A 16,261-nucleotide genomic window follows, 5' to 3' on the forward strand; every position below is an offset into this window, starting at 1 on the left:
TGCTCTTCGGAGGGTCTGTGTGGACTGGTTGCCCGAAGGGCCTGTTTCGACACTGTCGGGAATCTAAAAAAAAAGACAGATCTGAGGTTTAAGGTTTCCAGGTGGGGAGAAGAAAGGAACTGGAATAAACCAATAGGATTGAAAATGAATTTGGATTGATTCCAAGAAAATCAAATAACTATTAATTGGATAGATTAAGGTAAACCTGAAGGTGTTTTTTTTTGTTGCAGTTGTGTTAAAATTATAAGGGACCTATAATGTTGTAGTTTAATGTGCAAATTGCCAACAAAAATAGCATTTGGCCAATATTGTATTTAGTTTGGTAGTTGTGCTAAAAGTCTTATCAAGTCTTGTCATGTCATCTGCTCAGTTATCTGTTTAATTTAAATTTTTTAAAATATTATTAATCTCTCTGGGGATCATAACATTGGTGACAGTACAGTGAAGATTCTGGGATGCCTTGAGGGACAGGTGCTTCCATGGGCTTTAGTGAGGACTACTCCCCATGACTTTGAAACCTGACTGCTTGATTGCTGCACATACAGTGTGTGTGCCAATAAGATGCCATCACATGGTCCGGGTGTGAGATTGACATAGCACACAGTTGCACAGCAAGATGTACACCTCTTGATGAAGGCTGCTGAGCAGCAAGGCAAGATACTTGATTGTGTAACAGTGCTAATTGACATAGCAAGGTAAAGTATGGCTAAGCAGGGAAGCTGTGAGCATGCAGGTGGTCACTAAGGGAACAAGTGATAATAAAACAAACAGCCCTGAGATGCAACTTAGTCCAATCTTTGAGCTGGAAGTCTGTCCCTGCAGGCAACATGTCCTTTCTACAGCCTTCCAATGCTAGTGACTAATGTGCCCTGTGATGTAAGTCTATGTTTCCAGAGTGCCCTGCCAACGTATTGGAGATATGCCATGATGGTTGTGAGGGGTTGGCATATACCATATGTCAGTGTCTGTGGATGAGGGCTGCATGCCAGTGGATTGTGTTCTGAACTGCAGTTAGATCGAACATAAGATGGCAGTCATTCAGAGCAAGCGGTAACCATCAGGTACATAGTCTGGTTTCCATGTCAAGTTTTCTCAATGTCCAGTTTGTTCAGAGCATTTGGCAAGGTAGGAAATTGAATATTAAGGAGATGAGTCTGTCGTCAACAAGGCGTTAAACAAACTATCACCCCTCTTGATTGGCAACTCGCTCCTGCTCAGTACAAAACTCACCACACTGCTTTTATAAAACATAAAAGATGGAGCAAGATGCACCCAACATCAAGACTGGCCACTCTGGACTGCTTGTCTGATTCTGCCACATATCCCACCATAGCCCACGTTGCTCAAAACCTTAAAAGATTCTTCTCAATGTGTTCATCTGGACTGAAGGTCCAAGTGATATTGAAAATGGATGCCAAGAGAGTCATCCTCTGTTGTTTCTCAAGCTATGCCATCAGAGGATACTGGGGAAAAGGAGACAAAAAATCCTTCCACAACCAAGAAACTTGGTAAAGAAAGCTTGAAAAAGTGGAGCAAGGTGTATCAAAAGAGCACTACACAAGCTGTCAAAGCCCAGCACTCCTAAACCTTTACCCAAGCAGAAGGCAGCATTTGAACAAAAGCCAGAAAAATAAACAAACCAGAGACAGATAGGTAGTCAAGAAGGAAAGCAACAGAAGAATATGATGTAAATGCAAATATTAACGCCAAGGTGATTGAGAAAAGATATTCCTGTTCCAGATGGACATCAGCACCTGTTGCTTGTTGGATAATGAAGAATGGGACAAGTCAGTACCAACATCAGTCCAAAACCAAATTGCCAAGAATGACAGAAAGGTCACCTCAGCTTCAGAAGACTATCTCTAAGAAATGATGAGTGCATCTCACCAACTCTGGAAAGCTGGAAGTAGCAGCATGATCAGTGCATCCAAGGTTATGGAAACTGGAAGCAGCAAAGCACACAGTCAATCCCAATACCAGGAAATTGGGAGGAGCAAAGTCCCAATAAATGAACAATGGTAAAAAACAGAACTAGCACAAAAAAGTTCAAATGTCTCTCCTTACACGACCACCTCAATGTCATCCCAGTTGAACAGCCCTCCCATGAATAACCAGGACAGCTATCTTAGTTCAGAAATAGTGCAACTTTTTATAAATGGTGCAACATAATGAAAATATCCAAGAGTCGGAACTATCATATGCAATTCTACAGGAAAACCATTACAGGTTAAAGTACATTAAAATTTGCTTCTATTAATGTCATTGAATTAAAGCCACTTGACATTGTGTTTTGATCATGCTATACCTTGTCAAGGTCAAAGCTGATTTATGACCACCTTGTTTCTTCCCCCACACCTCTTTTCTCTTAACTGCTGTGGATGGACCTGACAGACTGAAGACTGGACTAACTGGACAGGCCTGGATTAGAAGCTCCCAAACATCCAACTAGTGGTTGCACATCTCCCTGAGTTCATTAACCCTATTCATGAAAGGTCCACTGAGGAGCTAAAGGACTGACTGTGATGCACTCCCCAGACTGTAGAGGCACAGACTCCCTGACTGAGAACACCTAGACTGGACACCTGATGATCCTCTTGCACTGTATCAGAGACTTTTATAGTTATTGTGCTGGGATTCAGATAGGTGCCTACAGGACTTCAGTTAGGACTATTCAGCTAGGACTTTGAGATCTAGCTGGTTGCTTGCTGCATATGCAATGTATTTGCTACATAAGTTGCTGGTGTATGGTGCAGGTGTAAGATTGATAGTATGTAATGCCATATAGCAAGGTGTGGGCCTTGGACTACTGATCAGCAAGACAAGCTGCCTGGTTGTGTGATCGTGTAAATTGGCACAGCAAGGCATGGAAAGACATGAATGCTGCAATCATGCAGATAGGTGTTAAGTGAGCAAACACTAAGAAAGCAAGTGAACAACCCTGAGATGCAGTCTGATCCAATCAACAAACTGAATGCCTGTTCCTGTGTAAAGTGTCCTTGTCCTTCTAGATGATAGTGGCCATGGGTTAAGAAGGTGTATTCTAAGGAAAAGGAGCCTCAATGTGTTTCTACAGTGCATCTTGTAGAAAGTACATACTGATACTCCTGGGTGTTGGTAGTGGAGGGTCTGACTGATTGTGGATGTGGTGCCAATCAACTGGACTATTTTGTCCTGAATGAGTTTTGTTGAATCTGCACTTGCCCAGGCAAGTGGAGAATATTCCATCACTCTCCTGATCTATGCCTTGTAGATGGTGGACAAACTTTGGGGAGTCAGGGGTGAGTTACACACTGCAAGATTTCTAGCTCTAACCTGCTCTCTTAGCCATTGTACTTATATAACTAGTCTGGTTCAGTTCTGGTCAAGAGTAATTAATGCTGAAAATAGGAGATATAGGAACTAATTTTACTGTCATTTTAAATGAGATAAAGGACTTAAATAAGTCCCAAAATGAAAAAGTTAGAAAACCAAGTTGTCGGTTCATACGTTAATTTGTTTATTGTTAAAAAAAACTTAATCCCATTTTAGTGCAATCTAAATTCTGCTCTTTGCTTTTATTCCCTCTTCACAATATCATTTTCCTTCAGCTGCACATCCCAGCCAACATACTTTGTTCTTGTAACTCTTGACAAAATATGTGTCCGCTTCCTTCTTCTAATCTGCAACTGGTGATAGACCATTCAGAAATCATAGGCCCATCCTCTGTAAATCTATTTCAAGTGCTTTGGCCTTGCTTCATCTCTCTCCATTTTCAAAACGTTCTCTTTGACCTTGGCTTCAACTACTAGCTCTTCTCATAATTCCTGCTTGGTCTCTGACTAACTAAAATCGATTATCAAATGGTAAATTGATGTTGAAAGCAAGAATATAAATTGTTGCTTTAACCCAAAGAAGCTAATTAGGCTGAAGTCCAAAGTTCCAGTAAATTGTGCCAAATATACTTTATATATCCAAAACAAAACATCGCCAGTCATTTGAAATGATCCTTTTTAAATGAATCTTAATCCAGTATTAAATCATATTTTGTTACCTTTATGTTTGCATCAGAAGATCTAGACATTGTCATTCAGCATGAAAACAGACCCTTTGGTCCAGCCAGTCCATGCCAAGCATAACTCCAAACTAAACTAGTTCCACTTCCTACACTTACCCCTATCCCTCCAAACACATCTTATTCATATATGTATCTAAGTGTCTTTTAAATATTTTTAAACTGTACCCGCATTCACCACTTCCTCTGGAAGTTCATTCCACTCACAAATCACTTTCAGTGTAAAGGAATTACTCCCATGTCTTTTTTAAATCTTTCTCCTCTCTCCTTCAAAATATGCCCCTAGTCTTGAAATCCTCTGTCCTAGGGAAACGATACCTGCCATTCACCCTATTATTTCTTCCGACTGGATATATTCAATTCAAAAACAAGGCCAGAACTCATCAATTGATCTCTGATCCAACTATAAATTAGAACTGATTCCATTTGAACTAGTTGTTAGCAGTACTCAAACTTAACCTTGTTCACTTTTGACTCTGTCATCTAATTGTTGACTTCATTCCATAGCTAGTGTGGCTAGCTTGTGTGATTTTGATTTTTATACTGCTGTATGTTGACCTTTTAGTGCTTTGACTAACTGAATGTAGAAGCATTGATCACATCAACAAAGAAAAGTTTGAATATTAAGTATTGGCTTTATGCAGTCTTAATGTTATTACATTTCGGTAGCATTAAAAAGAGCAATGGTACTACAATACTTTACCAACATTCAATACATTTGTGACCTATAAGTTTTAAATAGTAATAGTGCAGAACTTAAATACTGCTGGAAAAAAAACATATTTTGTCATAGCTTCTTGTCTTTCTCCTATCAGGACATTTCTCAAGAAGACCAATTTAAGAGGAAAACTAACATTTGTATCGCTGAAGGAAGAGTACTGATTGGTTGGCAAGTGAACTCTGATTGGTGGAAGTGTTGCCATGGAGATTATACTCATTTAAGCTGATTGAGAGTTAGCAATTGGGCTTTGTTAATTTTTAAATGAGACATGTTGATGTTGATTGGTTAGAGAATTGCCCTGAGAAATCAACCAACGAATGGCTATTAGTATTTACAGGTGTATTCGCCATGGCAACACCTCTACTAATCAGAGCCCACTTGCCAACCAATCAGCACTCTCATTTCATGAATTACAAATGTTAGTTTGCCTGTGAATCCATATTCTTGTAACATGTTTTAATGAGTGAAAAATGAAACATTTTGACAAATTGTGTCTTTTTTAACAATGATATTATTATACTCAATCAATATTTTTAAAATATATGAATGCTTTCTAACCACAGTATGCAGAATTCAGCTGTACTTTATGAAATAAGATGAATGTGCTGATAATTCTTCAGGACAGTTACGGATGAAGATAAATGTTGACTTTACCAGTGACAGCCACCTCTGTGCATGTATAAAACAAACTCAAGGATTCTACAAAATGAAGAAGAAAAGCTCAGGAAAATGTGGAAAATCTTTGGTCCATCCTGAAGCACAAAATGATAACATCCTGGCCTGACCCCACGGCAGTACCTAGAGTAAGGATATGGTCACTTCTTTATCATTTTAGCTAATATTCCTGTATCTCATTAAACAGATTTTAGATATGAATGAAAAGGAGTGGGAAGTCACTACCCCTATAGCCAACGCAAACCACCATAAACATTTTGAAGACTGCAGCAATCGTTAAGGTAAAAGCCAAAATAGTTATCAAAATGTTAAACATCTGGTGGAATGTATGTCAGCTGCTTAAAAGGCCTGGTTCAATACAGCATCCAAGTTGCTCAGTTTTAGAGTTTTCAAGCTCAAACTTGGGTATTTCATTCCCCAGCCTCTCCAAAATCATTGACCAATTATGATCAAGTAATCTGGGTTGAAACCTGGCATATATGAGTCCAACTTTTTTTTGTGTTGCATCATGCTTCTGATAGCTGACATTAGAAAGTCAGCTCCATTAGAAAGTCAATATATTCCAAACAATCTTCAATCACGTTGTTGAAATTGACAAAGAAATGGCCAGACCAGTAACAAGAACAGAGAATGGACACAACTAGTCTGAAACCATGAAGAGATTTGGAAACATATAAAGTGAAATGGGGGTGGTATGAATTATTCTGAAGAGGTAGCCACACTGGAGAAGAGGCCATTGTCTGCCTCCTTCTGGACTATGTCTTAGGAAGAGATCTAGTGGTTAATATCAAAGTACATCCTGAGCAGCTCCATATGGATGACTCTGCACTACGAGTTGTTCCAAGAGATGCTGGAGGAACATTCACTCAACAAAAGATGCTTTACATGACACTCTCTCGCCATGTTACGCAGAGGGGCCAATGTAAACCCTTTGGGCTGCATTTACCTGAAGATATTGATATGAAATGTAAATATATATTGTAAATATAATTCAGGTATATGACTCATGAGATATTTCAGCATGCTACATAGTGTACTTGATGAAATCGAACTGTATGGTACTTCATGTACAGTCATATTTGAAATGTACTTCTATGTAGTTTTACAAATTTTGTGACTACCTCCTCTCCAAAATCTTATTAATTTACAACACTTAAAAGCAGATTGTAAAATAAATTTGTATATATAAAGAAAGAGATCATTCTTTTTCTATACTTTGCTCATTTGGAGAGCTGGTGCAGACATAAAGGGCCATGTGATCTGGTGCTTAATGCAATCGAATCATAGAAACCAAGTTGTGCAGAGAAATAATGTTATTGAAACGTTTTCTGTCAAATCATGTGAAATCTTCAGCAATGAATTATCAAAGTATATTTTCTGTAACTTTTTTTAAAAAGAAACAAGGATTATTTGATTTAATTCTGGAAAGTTTGCTGCCTTGTCTTGTTCCTAATTGTTGCCTAGTGTTTATTTATTGTACCATTGGCAATTTTATTTACTTTTCAATAAAAATCCACATTTCAAGTTTAGCAGACAACTATCATCACCATGATAAAAAAAGGTTTGTGACTTTCTTTTTCAAACAAAGCAATTATAAACAATTTTCCAAGTTGCTCACAAGCATTTCTGGAAAGTATTCATACACATCGCCAAATTAAAGAATAGAAATGCTATTGAAATTTAGCATGGGTGTCAGCATATATGGCAAGGGAAACAGGGCTATCATTTTGATTCTGTGTGGTTTCTTCCTCAGAATGGCATTTTCTGACTTTGTTTCAGATCTCCAGAATGCTCAGTGTTTTGTTTATATTGTAAAGAAAAATAAGTTTTAAATGACATCCAAAACTCTTTCCAAATCATGGAAATTGTTCTATTTTTAAAAAGTAATCTAGTGTAGTTTATCATTATTTTTGAAAATCCAGATGCTAGTGTTATTTTTTGGGAGATTTGGCAGTATATTTTATAACCTTTATAATTTTATATCAATGATTAACCCCCCATCCATTTCATTTAGAGTCATAGTCATAGAAGTGTACCGCATGGAAACAGACCCTTCGGTCCAACCCGTCCATGCCAACCAGATATCCCAACCCAATCTAGTCCCACCTGCCAGCACCCGGCCCATATCCCTCCAAACCCTTCCTATTTATGTACCCATTCAAATGCCTCTTAAATGTTGCAATTGTACCACTTCTTCGGACAGCTCATTCCATACACGTACCACCCTCCGTGTGAAAAAGTTGCCCCATAGGTCTCTTTTATATCTTTCCCCTCTCACCCTACACCTATGCTGTCTAGTTCTGGACTCCCCAACCTGGGTGAAAAGACTTTGTCTATTTATCCTATCCATCCCCCTCATAATTTTGTAAACCACTATAAGGTCACCCCTCAGCCTCTGACGCTCCAGGGAAAACAGCTCCACAAATCAACTTAATTTACAATTAAATTATTTTACTTCAATCAGATCTCTGCTTCAAAATTATTCACACAAAATTGTGAAAAAGGGAATGCTATTCTGTAAGAGCATACCAAGATTTGAAAATATTCTGTAAGATTCAATCTGTTTTACAACAACTTCAAGAGGTTAACTGAATGTTCTTGTGCAACACTGGGCCTTGTCTGAGTCTCCAAAGTCACAGTCCACAGTATGGTGACATAAATCATTCTTGTCAATTGTATTTTTTCATATTATCTTTTTATATGTGAATTTGCAGTTTGGACTCAGTGTTGTCAATTGTGAGTTATGAAGTTATCAGGATTAGGCTACTATTTGGACAACAAATGATAAAATTGGTAAAGCATGTCTGTCCCAGCTCCCTCATAGCAGAGGCATAATTCTAGTGGTTGCACACATTCTGCTTGATTTCTCAGCAGAAATGCAGATACTAATAGGAACTCCCTACATCAATGCAATAACAAACAGTGATATTATAGAACCAAATAAAAAATAGCAGTTGTGGTAAACAGGACATTTTTCACCACTTGAATCCTGATTAAAAGCTCAATAAATTCCTGAGGATCAGCCACAAGAGCGAACTAGATTAGATTATATTAGATTCTCCACAGTATAGTAACAGGCCATCTGGCCCAACAAGTCCACCCCGACCCTCCGAAAAGTAACCCACCCAGATCCATTTCCTTCTGACTAATGCACCTAACACTTTGGGCAAATTAGCATGGCCAACTCAACTGACCTGCACATCTTTGGACTGTGGGAGGAAACTGGAGCACTCGGAGGAAACCCACACAGACATGGGGACAATGTGCAAACTCCACACAATCGTCCAAGGCTAGAATTGAACTTGGGTCCCTGGTACTGTGAGGCAGCAGTGCTAACCACTGTGCCACTGTGCCTAAAGAACCATTAAGTTGTGTTCAAAAATTTAAACTCATTGAAAGCTATCTGGTGAGCTTTACTGTTCATTTGACTAATGTGGAATTAACTACTATATATGATACATAAACATAAGGCCCAGATTTAATTCCGAGTCAGTGGATTGGCCATGCTAAATTGTCCCATAGTGTTAGGTAAGGGGTAGATGTAGGGGGATGGGTGGGTTGCGCTTTGGCAGGGCGGTGTGGACTTGTTGGGCCGAAGGGCCTGTTTCCACACTGTAAGTAATCTAATCTAATCTAATCAAAAACCAAGGTGGCAGCATGAAATGCTACAATTGGTCTACAGAGAGAAAGAAAATAGTCAGTGTTTCTATTCCCGATGTCTGTCCAGTAAGTGCTGATCTAAAGAACATGTGCAGATACCTAAGTAGCCATGAGCGAATTTGATGGTGATACTTTTTATAGTTAAATAGTCTGCCATTCTACAGCAAATGCTGTAGCCTCTGTCAATATCTTGACACCATCCCAACTGTAGTACTTAAGATACCAATTAACTTTTCCAGTATAGGTTAAAACATTGATCGCTACACCACAGTGTGGAAAACGACCCCAGATATTTCCTGTCCACAGTAAGGACAAATCCAACAGGTCAATTGCAGTCCCAACAACCTATTCTTAATCATCAAAAATGTGATGGAAGGTATCACTGACAGTACTATTAAGCAGGATTTACTCAGTAAAAACCTGTCAGCTTCAGGTCTCATTGCAGCCTTAATTAAAAATGGACAAAAGTGAATTCCAAGATGAGGTGAAAGTAATTGTTCTTGACATCAAGGCAACATTTAAATGCATGTAATCTAAAAGTCTTAACAAAAATGAAGTCAATGGAAATGGGAGGAAAGTTTCAATCATTGGAATCACAACTTGCACAAAGGTGTTTGTGGTTTTTGGAGGCTAATCTCAGCCCCAGGACATTACTACAGGAGTTCCTCAGGGCTGATATTTTCCTATTCAACCTGTTCTTACACATCTCTTGAGCAGATGCGATTTGAACTAGGCCTCTTGGCTCAGATTCAGGGACACTTACCACTGTCTTGTAAGAGCCCTGACTTCCTCTCAAGGTACAATTTTTAATCAATCTGTTCAGAAATATTATAACACACCTCTTGACCAGGCGAGACTTGAAAACAGAACATAGATGAGAGGTAGGGACACTACCACTGCACAAGAGTCCTAGTTCTTCAGGATAGATCTTATCTAATTAACCTGTTCAGATATGTTATTACACACATGCATTGGGGGCGGGGGGCTTGGTGATTGAACCTAGTTCTTCAGGATAGTGCCTCCACCCCGCCAGCCCTCTCATCTTCAGTTGCTCCATAAATGATCTTCCCTCCACCATAAGGTCAGAAGTGGAGATTTCACAGATGACTGCACAATGTTCACAACCAGTCACAACCCGTCAGATTCTGAAGCAGTCCATGTCCAACATTTTTAAACGTCCACATTCCAAAGTTATTTTTACTGGAACATCATTGGTGTCTCCATAAAACATTCCCTAGGTGACCAAAGAACAGAAACCAGCATATCCCTTTACAAAAGATGAAAGTTTTAATCTAGGATTGCTTACTGTATCACATCTCCATGACACTGGACTCCTTTGGCTATAAATTCTGTGAGCATGATCTTAAACCTCCACAACCACCTGATGAGGAAGAGACGCTCCGAAAGCTAGTGCTTCCAAATAAACCTGTTGGACTATAACCTGGTATTGTATGATGTTTAACTTTCCCTCGGAAAGGTTAGCATCCTCAGGACATTGGATAAAAATGGCATTCAAATTAAGAAAAAAAGTTTTAAGTATCATAATTAGAAAGATAATGTCTGGGTTTTCGAAAAGCTTTCAAGGCTTATGATTGAAAGGTCGTTGACATGTGAGAAACATTTGTGGTCGTCTTATGTTTAATCAGTATTTCGACGGAAAGTTACTGCTCTTGCACTCTTGTTGACCTGGCTCTGGTCTGACCCGTGCAAGAGTAACACGTTTCACGACTGGTTCAAATGTCACATTCATACTTTTGAAACACGCTTTCCAAGTTTACATTCTTGTTGCTTCACAGCGGAATTCTGCGCCCAATTTAGAAGGGATCTGTGTCCTGCGACTGCTGTACGCACACAGTGATTTGCAGGATACCATCTTGAATACGAATTGGATTGAGCTATGTCAGGCATGGTTGAATTTGCTCCTGTAGTGACAGCTGCCTGCAGTGAGCCCAGCTGAGGGGACCAACACAGACCGGGCGATTTTCGATTGACAGCGATTGCATTTACAAAAACTGGGATTGTGAAACGGCGTGCGTTAGACAGGTGGCCGAAAGCCGAGCAGGCTCTTAAAAGGTGTAGGAGCTGAGTCCGTCCCCGCCGTGAGGGCGAAAGCGCCTGAAAACCCTCCAGTTCTGACACACCAAAGGCCCCGCAAGAGAAACCTCTTGCTCTGACCTTCGCACACAAAATGCAAATCAGTGGGTTCAGAAGTGGGGTGGGCGTGGGGATTGGCTCGTTTAACTTCGGTTTGTACAATTTAAAAATACGTCCACTGTCCGTTAGTGGATACCCGCCAGCACGAATTCTAACGGAGGTGGCTTTGCGGAGGTAAATGTGAGAGCAGAGCCCACGCTCAGAGGGCAGAAAGCTCTGAGCTCGGATCCGCGTACAGCGCTCCACTTCCAGCTCCAGACCGTGCCTTCCATTTCCGTTACGACGCACAGTGTGGGCGGCACTGCCAGAAGCCAAGAAGCGCTCATTTTTAAAATTTGATGATGTCAATAATTTTTTTCAAAACTGCTCTCAGCGATCAGTAATTGCGGAACCGCCAGGACTTTCATAAGGAGGAAAACGGCAAAGATCTCTGCTGCAAAAGCAACTGCTGGGAATCCTGTGACTCGGTCAAAAAGGACGACTTTAAACGTGAACATTTGCACATTCGCTGTGGCAATAAGTTACTCTCCAGTTTACAAGGAGCCCAGGATCGCAATGATCAGGAGCTGCCTTCCAAGTCCGGGACGGGAGATGCCAAAGCTGACGGATCCACTTCCTTCGAATCGAGCGGCTTTTTGGAATATTTCTGCGATTTAATTTAACTGAAAGAGTAAGTGGAACCAAAAAAAGGAAACCTACGAACCAGCCGGAGTTTACTGCTGAGAGCAGCCTTTCATTTACAGTGAAGTAACAGTTGCAAAATGGGCGGGAAAAGTGCAAAACATTCGAATATTGCATCTCTATCGGTATTACAGTAACTGTGGTTCAACTGTTACATTTTCCGAAATTGTTTTGACATTTTTTCGCAATCGTTAAGGTGAAATACTAAATATCCATGCAGTGGCTGCCATGATTTTAATCGTAATTTGATTTTTATGCTTTGGGGTACCATGGCAAAATCACTTAAAACTGTTAACTTTGAGATAGCCAAGCTATCATTGGACTTGTATCACGTGTATTATATTGATGAGAGAAAGGGGCGGACCGGGCAACGTCATTACTAGGGATCACACATCAATTACTCTAGTTTAGTAAATACTATACTGCAGAGCGGGACTAGATTCTTCATCTCCACCATACCTGTTGGCCGTCTGTGCTTATCGGATTTCGGCATTTTTGAGGTATTAATAATGGAAACAGCTGATGGATCAGACGGTGACAAATTAACAAGCGCCGCAGCCAAAGGAGACTCGAAAGAAGTCAACAATTTGCTAGAAAACGGGGTGAAAGTGGGTGCAATCAATAAGTTTGGCAGAACTGCACTTCAGGTCAGTCTTTTTTCTATTCTCCATATTGTATTTTCATCTGTAAAGAAAAATCTGTCCTTTCTAAAGGAAGTCCACCTACTTTTTGTCAGTGTGTGTCAGTATGAATCAGGCAGCATAGGTATAATAACTGACGCATTGCTTAAAAAGCTTTAAGCCATTGATTTTCAGAACACCTTCGTTAAAATAAATGCATATTGCTTTGATAACAATATTGCATAACTGTACGATTACCTGCATTTTTAGGATAATGTGGTTTTCCCACTTAAGGTAACATTCTCAGAAATGAAATAATGTTTTCAGTTGTATGATGTTTGCAGAAATGCAGAAGGATTGCAACGTGGACTGTCTTCGACAGTACGTTTTAATTTTGTAATATAACTCATTCAGGAGCATGCAATGTTTCAGATTGTTGCATTCACCGGTTTTCAAATAACTGAAGCAGTGACAAAAATACAACACAGCAGAAACGACACTGATTGAAAGCCTTTTTGAACATAAGTTACTTTGTTACGTAACCAATAAAGCTGATAATTAGCAAACTAAGTCAATTAATTTTACTATGAACAAATACGTTTTAGTGCCAATGGATGCATTATATTTTTACAAAACTTACCTTTTTTTTACATGTGGCAAATAATTAATGTCCTGTGCTAGTCTAATGTAGAACAGATTGCACATAATGTATCAACATGGCTTTATCTGCCTGTCTATCTTTATAATAATTAATTTTGTACTTCGATATATAATACATTCGTATAAATATTATTGGCCTTGCCAGCGAATCCTACACCCCAAAAACGAATAAAACAAATTACACGAACAGCGTTCGGATGAAAACAAATTATAAATTAGTTGTCACTTAATCCTGAATGAATAAAACTATTTGGTAACCCTGGATGCTAAAAATGATTGGAAAGCAGAATATGTTAATATTTTACTACAATAATACAAAACACTTTAGAATAAATTGGTTATTTTATTTAAATACGTTAATGAAGAACTTAACAAACGTACAAAAAACATCCCAATATCATTTTCATCCGAGATTTGACCGGGGACAGTCTTATGACAAGTACATATTGACGAAAAACCATTGAGGCCCTGAGCTGCAAACCGGTGCTTAAGCTCCAATAAGTCATTCACAAAAAAAAATGAATACATTGTGATTCGGTCACCGAAAATAAAGAAAAGCTTTTATTTTAAAAGTTATAATTGACTGCTCCGTTTAATACTTCATTTCAAATGGCATTTCAGTATTGAATATGAATGACAGCAAAATTACTACTTTTATTTTCTTTCAAGTGACAGTACCATTAATTTGACACTTGATACTCGTTTTTCGGAAAGCCAGTATAAACCTATATTCAAAGACACAGTAAACATATAATACACTCTGTAATGTTCATACTTTAATTGTTGTTGAATGACTCTTAAAATCCTCCATTAAAATTACCTTACACTTTTTACAAAATATGATACTAGTTCCTACTTAGAATCCAAAATAATGGTTTTCCTTGTGCATAATGTAAATATTATTGTTTTAGAAAAGTGGTAACTTTTTCCCTTTCTTATACCTAAATATTGAATGCTCTACATGTTATGAAAATAAGAATTCACGATGGGTTTATGCATCACTGTCTTGCCTATCGAAACTCCATGTGGTTTACCTCGAATCGCGTTTTAACTGTACAGTGAAAAAATACAGTGCCGTACTGAGACATTTGGATTCAAAACAATAAAACGTTCATTCCTTTTATAGATAAGCAGAAAATACCAAAACAATAACATTTCGTTTTATTTCGTATCGATATCTGGTGGTTGAAAGCAATACCTTGTTTTGAAAAATATTCAAATAAAATATAGAAACAACTTTGTTCAATCGGTATTTATTGCTGAAGGACCGACCTGGAGAAATGCTACCACGAATTCGTTCAATTAAATGTTAGTTGGAAACGTTGAAGGCACAGAAGCTGGGCTCATTCTGTTATTCGCTACACTAAAGAAATGTTATGAGAAAATGTGATTACATATTTTGCACTTTGCATAGTTAAGCGAGTTGAACATGCTTTGCTTCAGACTTTGAAATGGCACTTAAAGGTATAAAATGTCAGCCAGGCCATGTAACCTTCAACTCTTCAATATTAAAATGTGGTTTTTAGATGTGTATGGCAATGCATTTTTGCATTTCACCTTTTATTTCTTTCACACACTTTCCCTCCACGTTTCTATATTTTCAGGTGATGCAAATGGGTCATACTATAATAGCCAAGTCACTATTGAAAGCTGGAGCTAAACCAAATCAACAGGATCACAGTGGATTCACACCAGCTCATGATGCAGCTAGGGAAGGATTTCTGGACACTTTGATAACCTTAGTGGACTTTGGGGCAAACGTAAATATTGAAAATTCTGAGGGTAATTTGCCCATCCATCTTGCTGCACAGGAAGGTCACACCGATGTGATTATATTTTTGGCCAAAAAATCAAACCTTACACACAAAAATAAAAAGGGACAAACTCCCTATGAGCTGGCTCAGATGTATAAAAAGACGGAGGCAGTGCAATGGATGGAACAAAATTTATAGTAGAAACGTATTAAGGGAGTGTAGTCTTTTGTATTTATTGTATGTGTCAGCTAACATGTGTAGATTTGTTTCTCAGTTTCCAACGTTTGTATTTCCATATAAATAGTCTTTTATTTTCTAGTCTGTGTTTAATGTGTGTATGTATGTGTTGGCAAGAGTGGCGCTGTGGGGACTGGCATTGAATGCTTTTTAAAAAAACGTTTATATTTTTCATGACACCGTGCTAAATTCGCTTTGTATGTTGCAAATTAGTATTAAAATTAAATCTGGCAAGTGTTATTGCTTAGTGTTCCATTGGTGCACAAGATACCGTGTATTAAGAACATTGTTTAACGACGCAATGCACCATATTTGCCCTTTTATTACATTAAGCAATGAAGCTAACACGAAGGGTACTTTCCAATTAGTCGCTTGAGATCATGTCCTGTATCTTTATGCAGCTGTTGAAAGTTTGCCCTTTGTGGGAAACAGGGATGTGTTCATATTCATATCACCACGCTGTTTCCATATACTTACTGTTTTGTTTCAATGAATTTGTTTATCTTTTATTTTCAATAGACTGGTAAGGAAACATTGCTTCCTGTCTTCCTACGTGAAAAAAACAGACATATGTAGTTTATAAACATAATTTAATAGGTTTTGATTCTTTTAATGAAATTAAATTAAGCTTTTCATTTACTCGATGTATATATTGCGTTGCTTTCGTGGTGTTGAAATGTATCAAATAGATTATATAATTTATAAACGGTTTAACTGTTCTTTTGTTCCAATAAATACTTTCTTGTAATTATTAAAAATGTATTTATTTTAATGCTGTGAATGGCGTTGCGTTTCGTGAATTAATTTATTATCGTGGTAGTTAACATAAAAGGTACAATTTAACATTTGGCTTCCTCTACAAACCGCATCGTGTAATAATTGGTGTTTTATAACAGATCTGAATAATACAGCGTGTCATTCAAAAGGAACTGTGTGTGGAATAAAACATGTTTATCTTGATGGCTGTTCAGTAATTTGTTAACAATTAACACATCGTGTGCGTTTTTCCTCACGTACTAATTTTGTTATAAATGTAACTTTTTGTAGT

The 16,261-nt window shown here is 38.3% G+C and overlaps 1 protein-coding gene across 1 annotated transcript; it reads left to right on the forward strand.

Annotated features, from left to right (window-relative positions):
- Window positions 1-10,951: 10,951 nt before the first annotated feature.
- On the forward strand, window positions 10,952-16,173 carry cdkn2c (cyclin-dependent kinase inhibitor 2C (p18, inhibits CDK4)). The gene is made up of 2 exons (XM_072574271.1): window positions 10,952-12,589; window positions 14,827-16,173. The coding sequence occupies exons 1-2, from the start codon at window positions 12,452-12,454 to the stop codon at window positions 15,172-15,174; spliced, it is 486 nt and encodes a 161-aa protein (XP_072430372.1). The 5' UTR covers window positions 10,952-12,451; the 3' UTR covers window positions 15,175-16,173.
- The last annotated feature ends 88 nt before the right edge of the window (window positions 16,174-16,261 follow it).

The sequence above is a fragment of the Chiloscyllium punctatum genome, chromosome 7 (assembly GCF_047496795.1).
Source record: "Chiloscyllium punctatum isolate Juve2018m chromosome 7, sChiPun1.3, whole genome shotgun sequence".
NCBI lineage: Eukaryota > Metazoa > Chordata > Chondrichthyes > Orectolobiformes > Hemiscylliidae > Chiloscyllium > Chiloscyllium punctatum.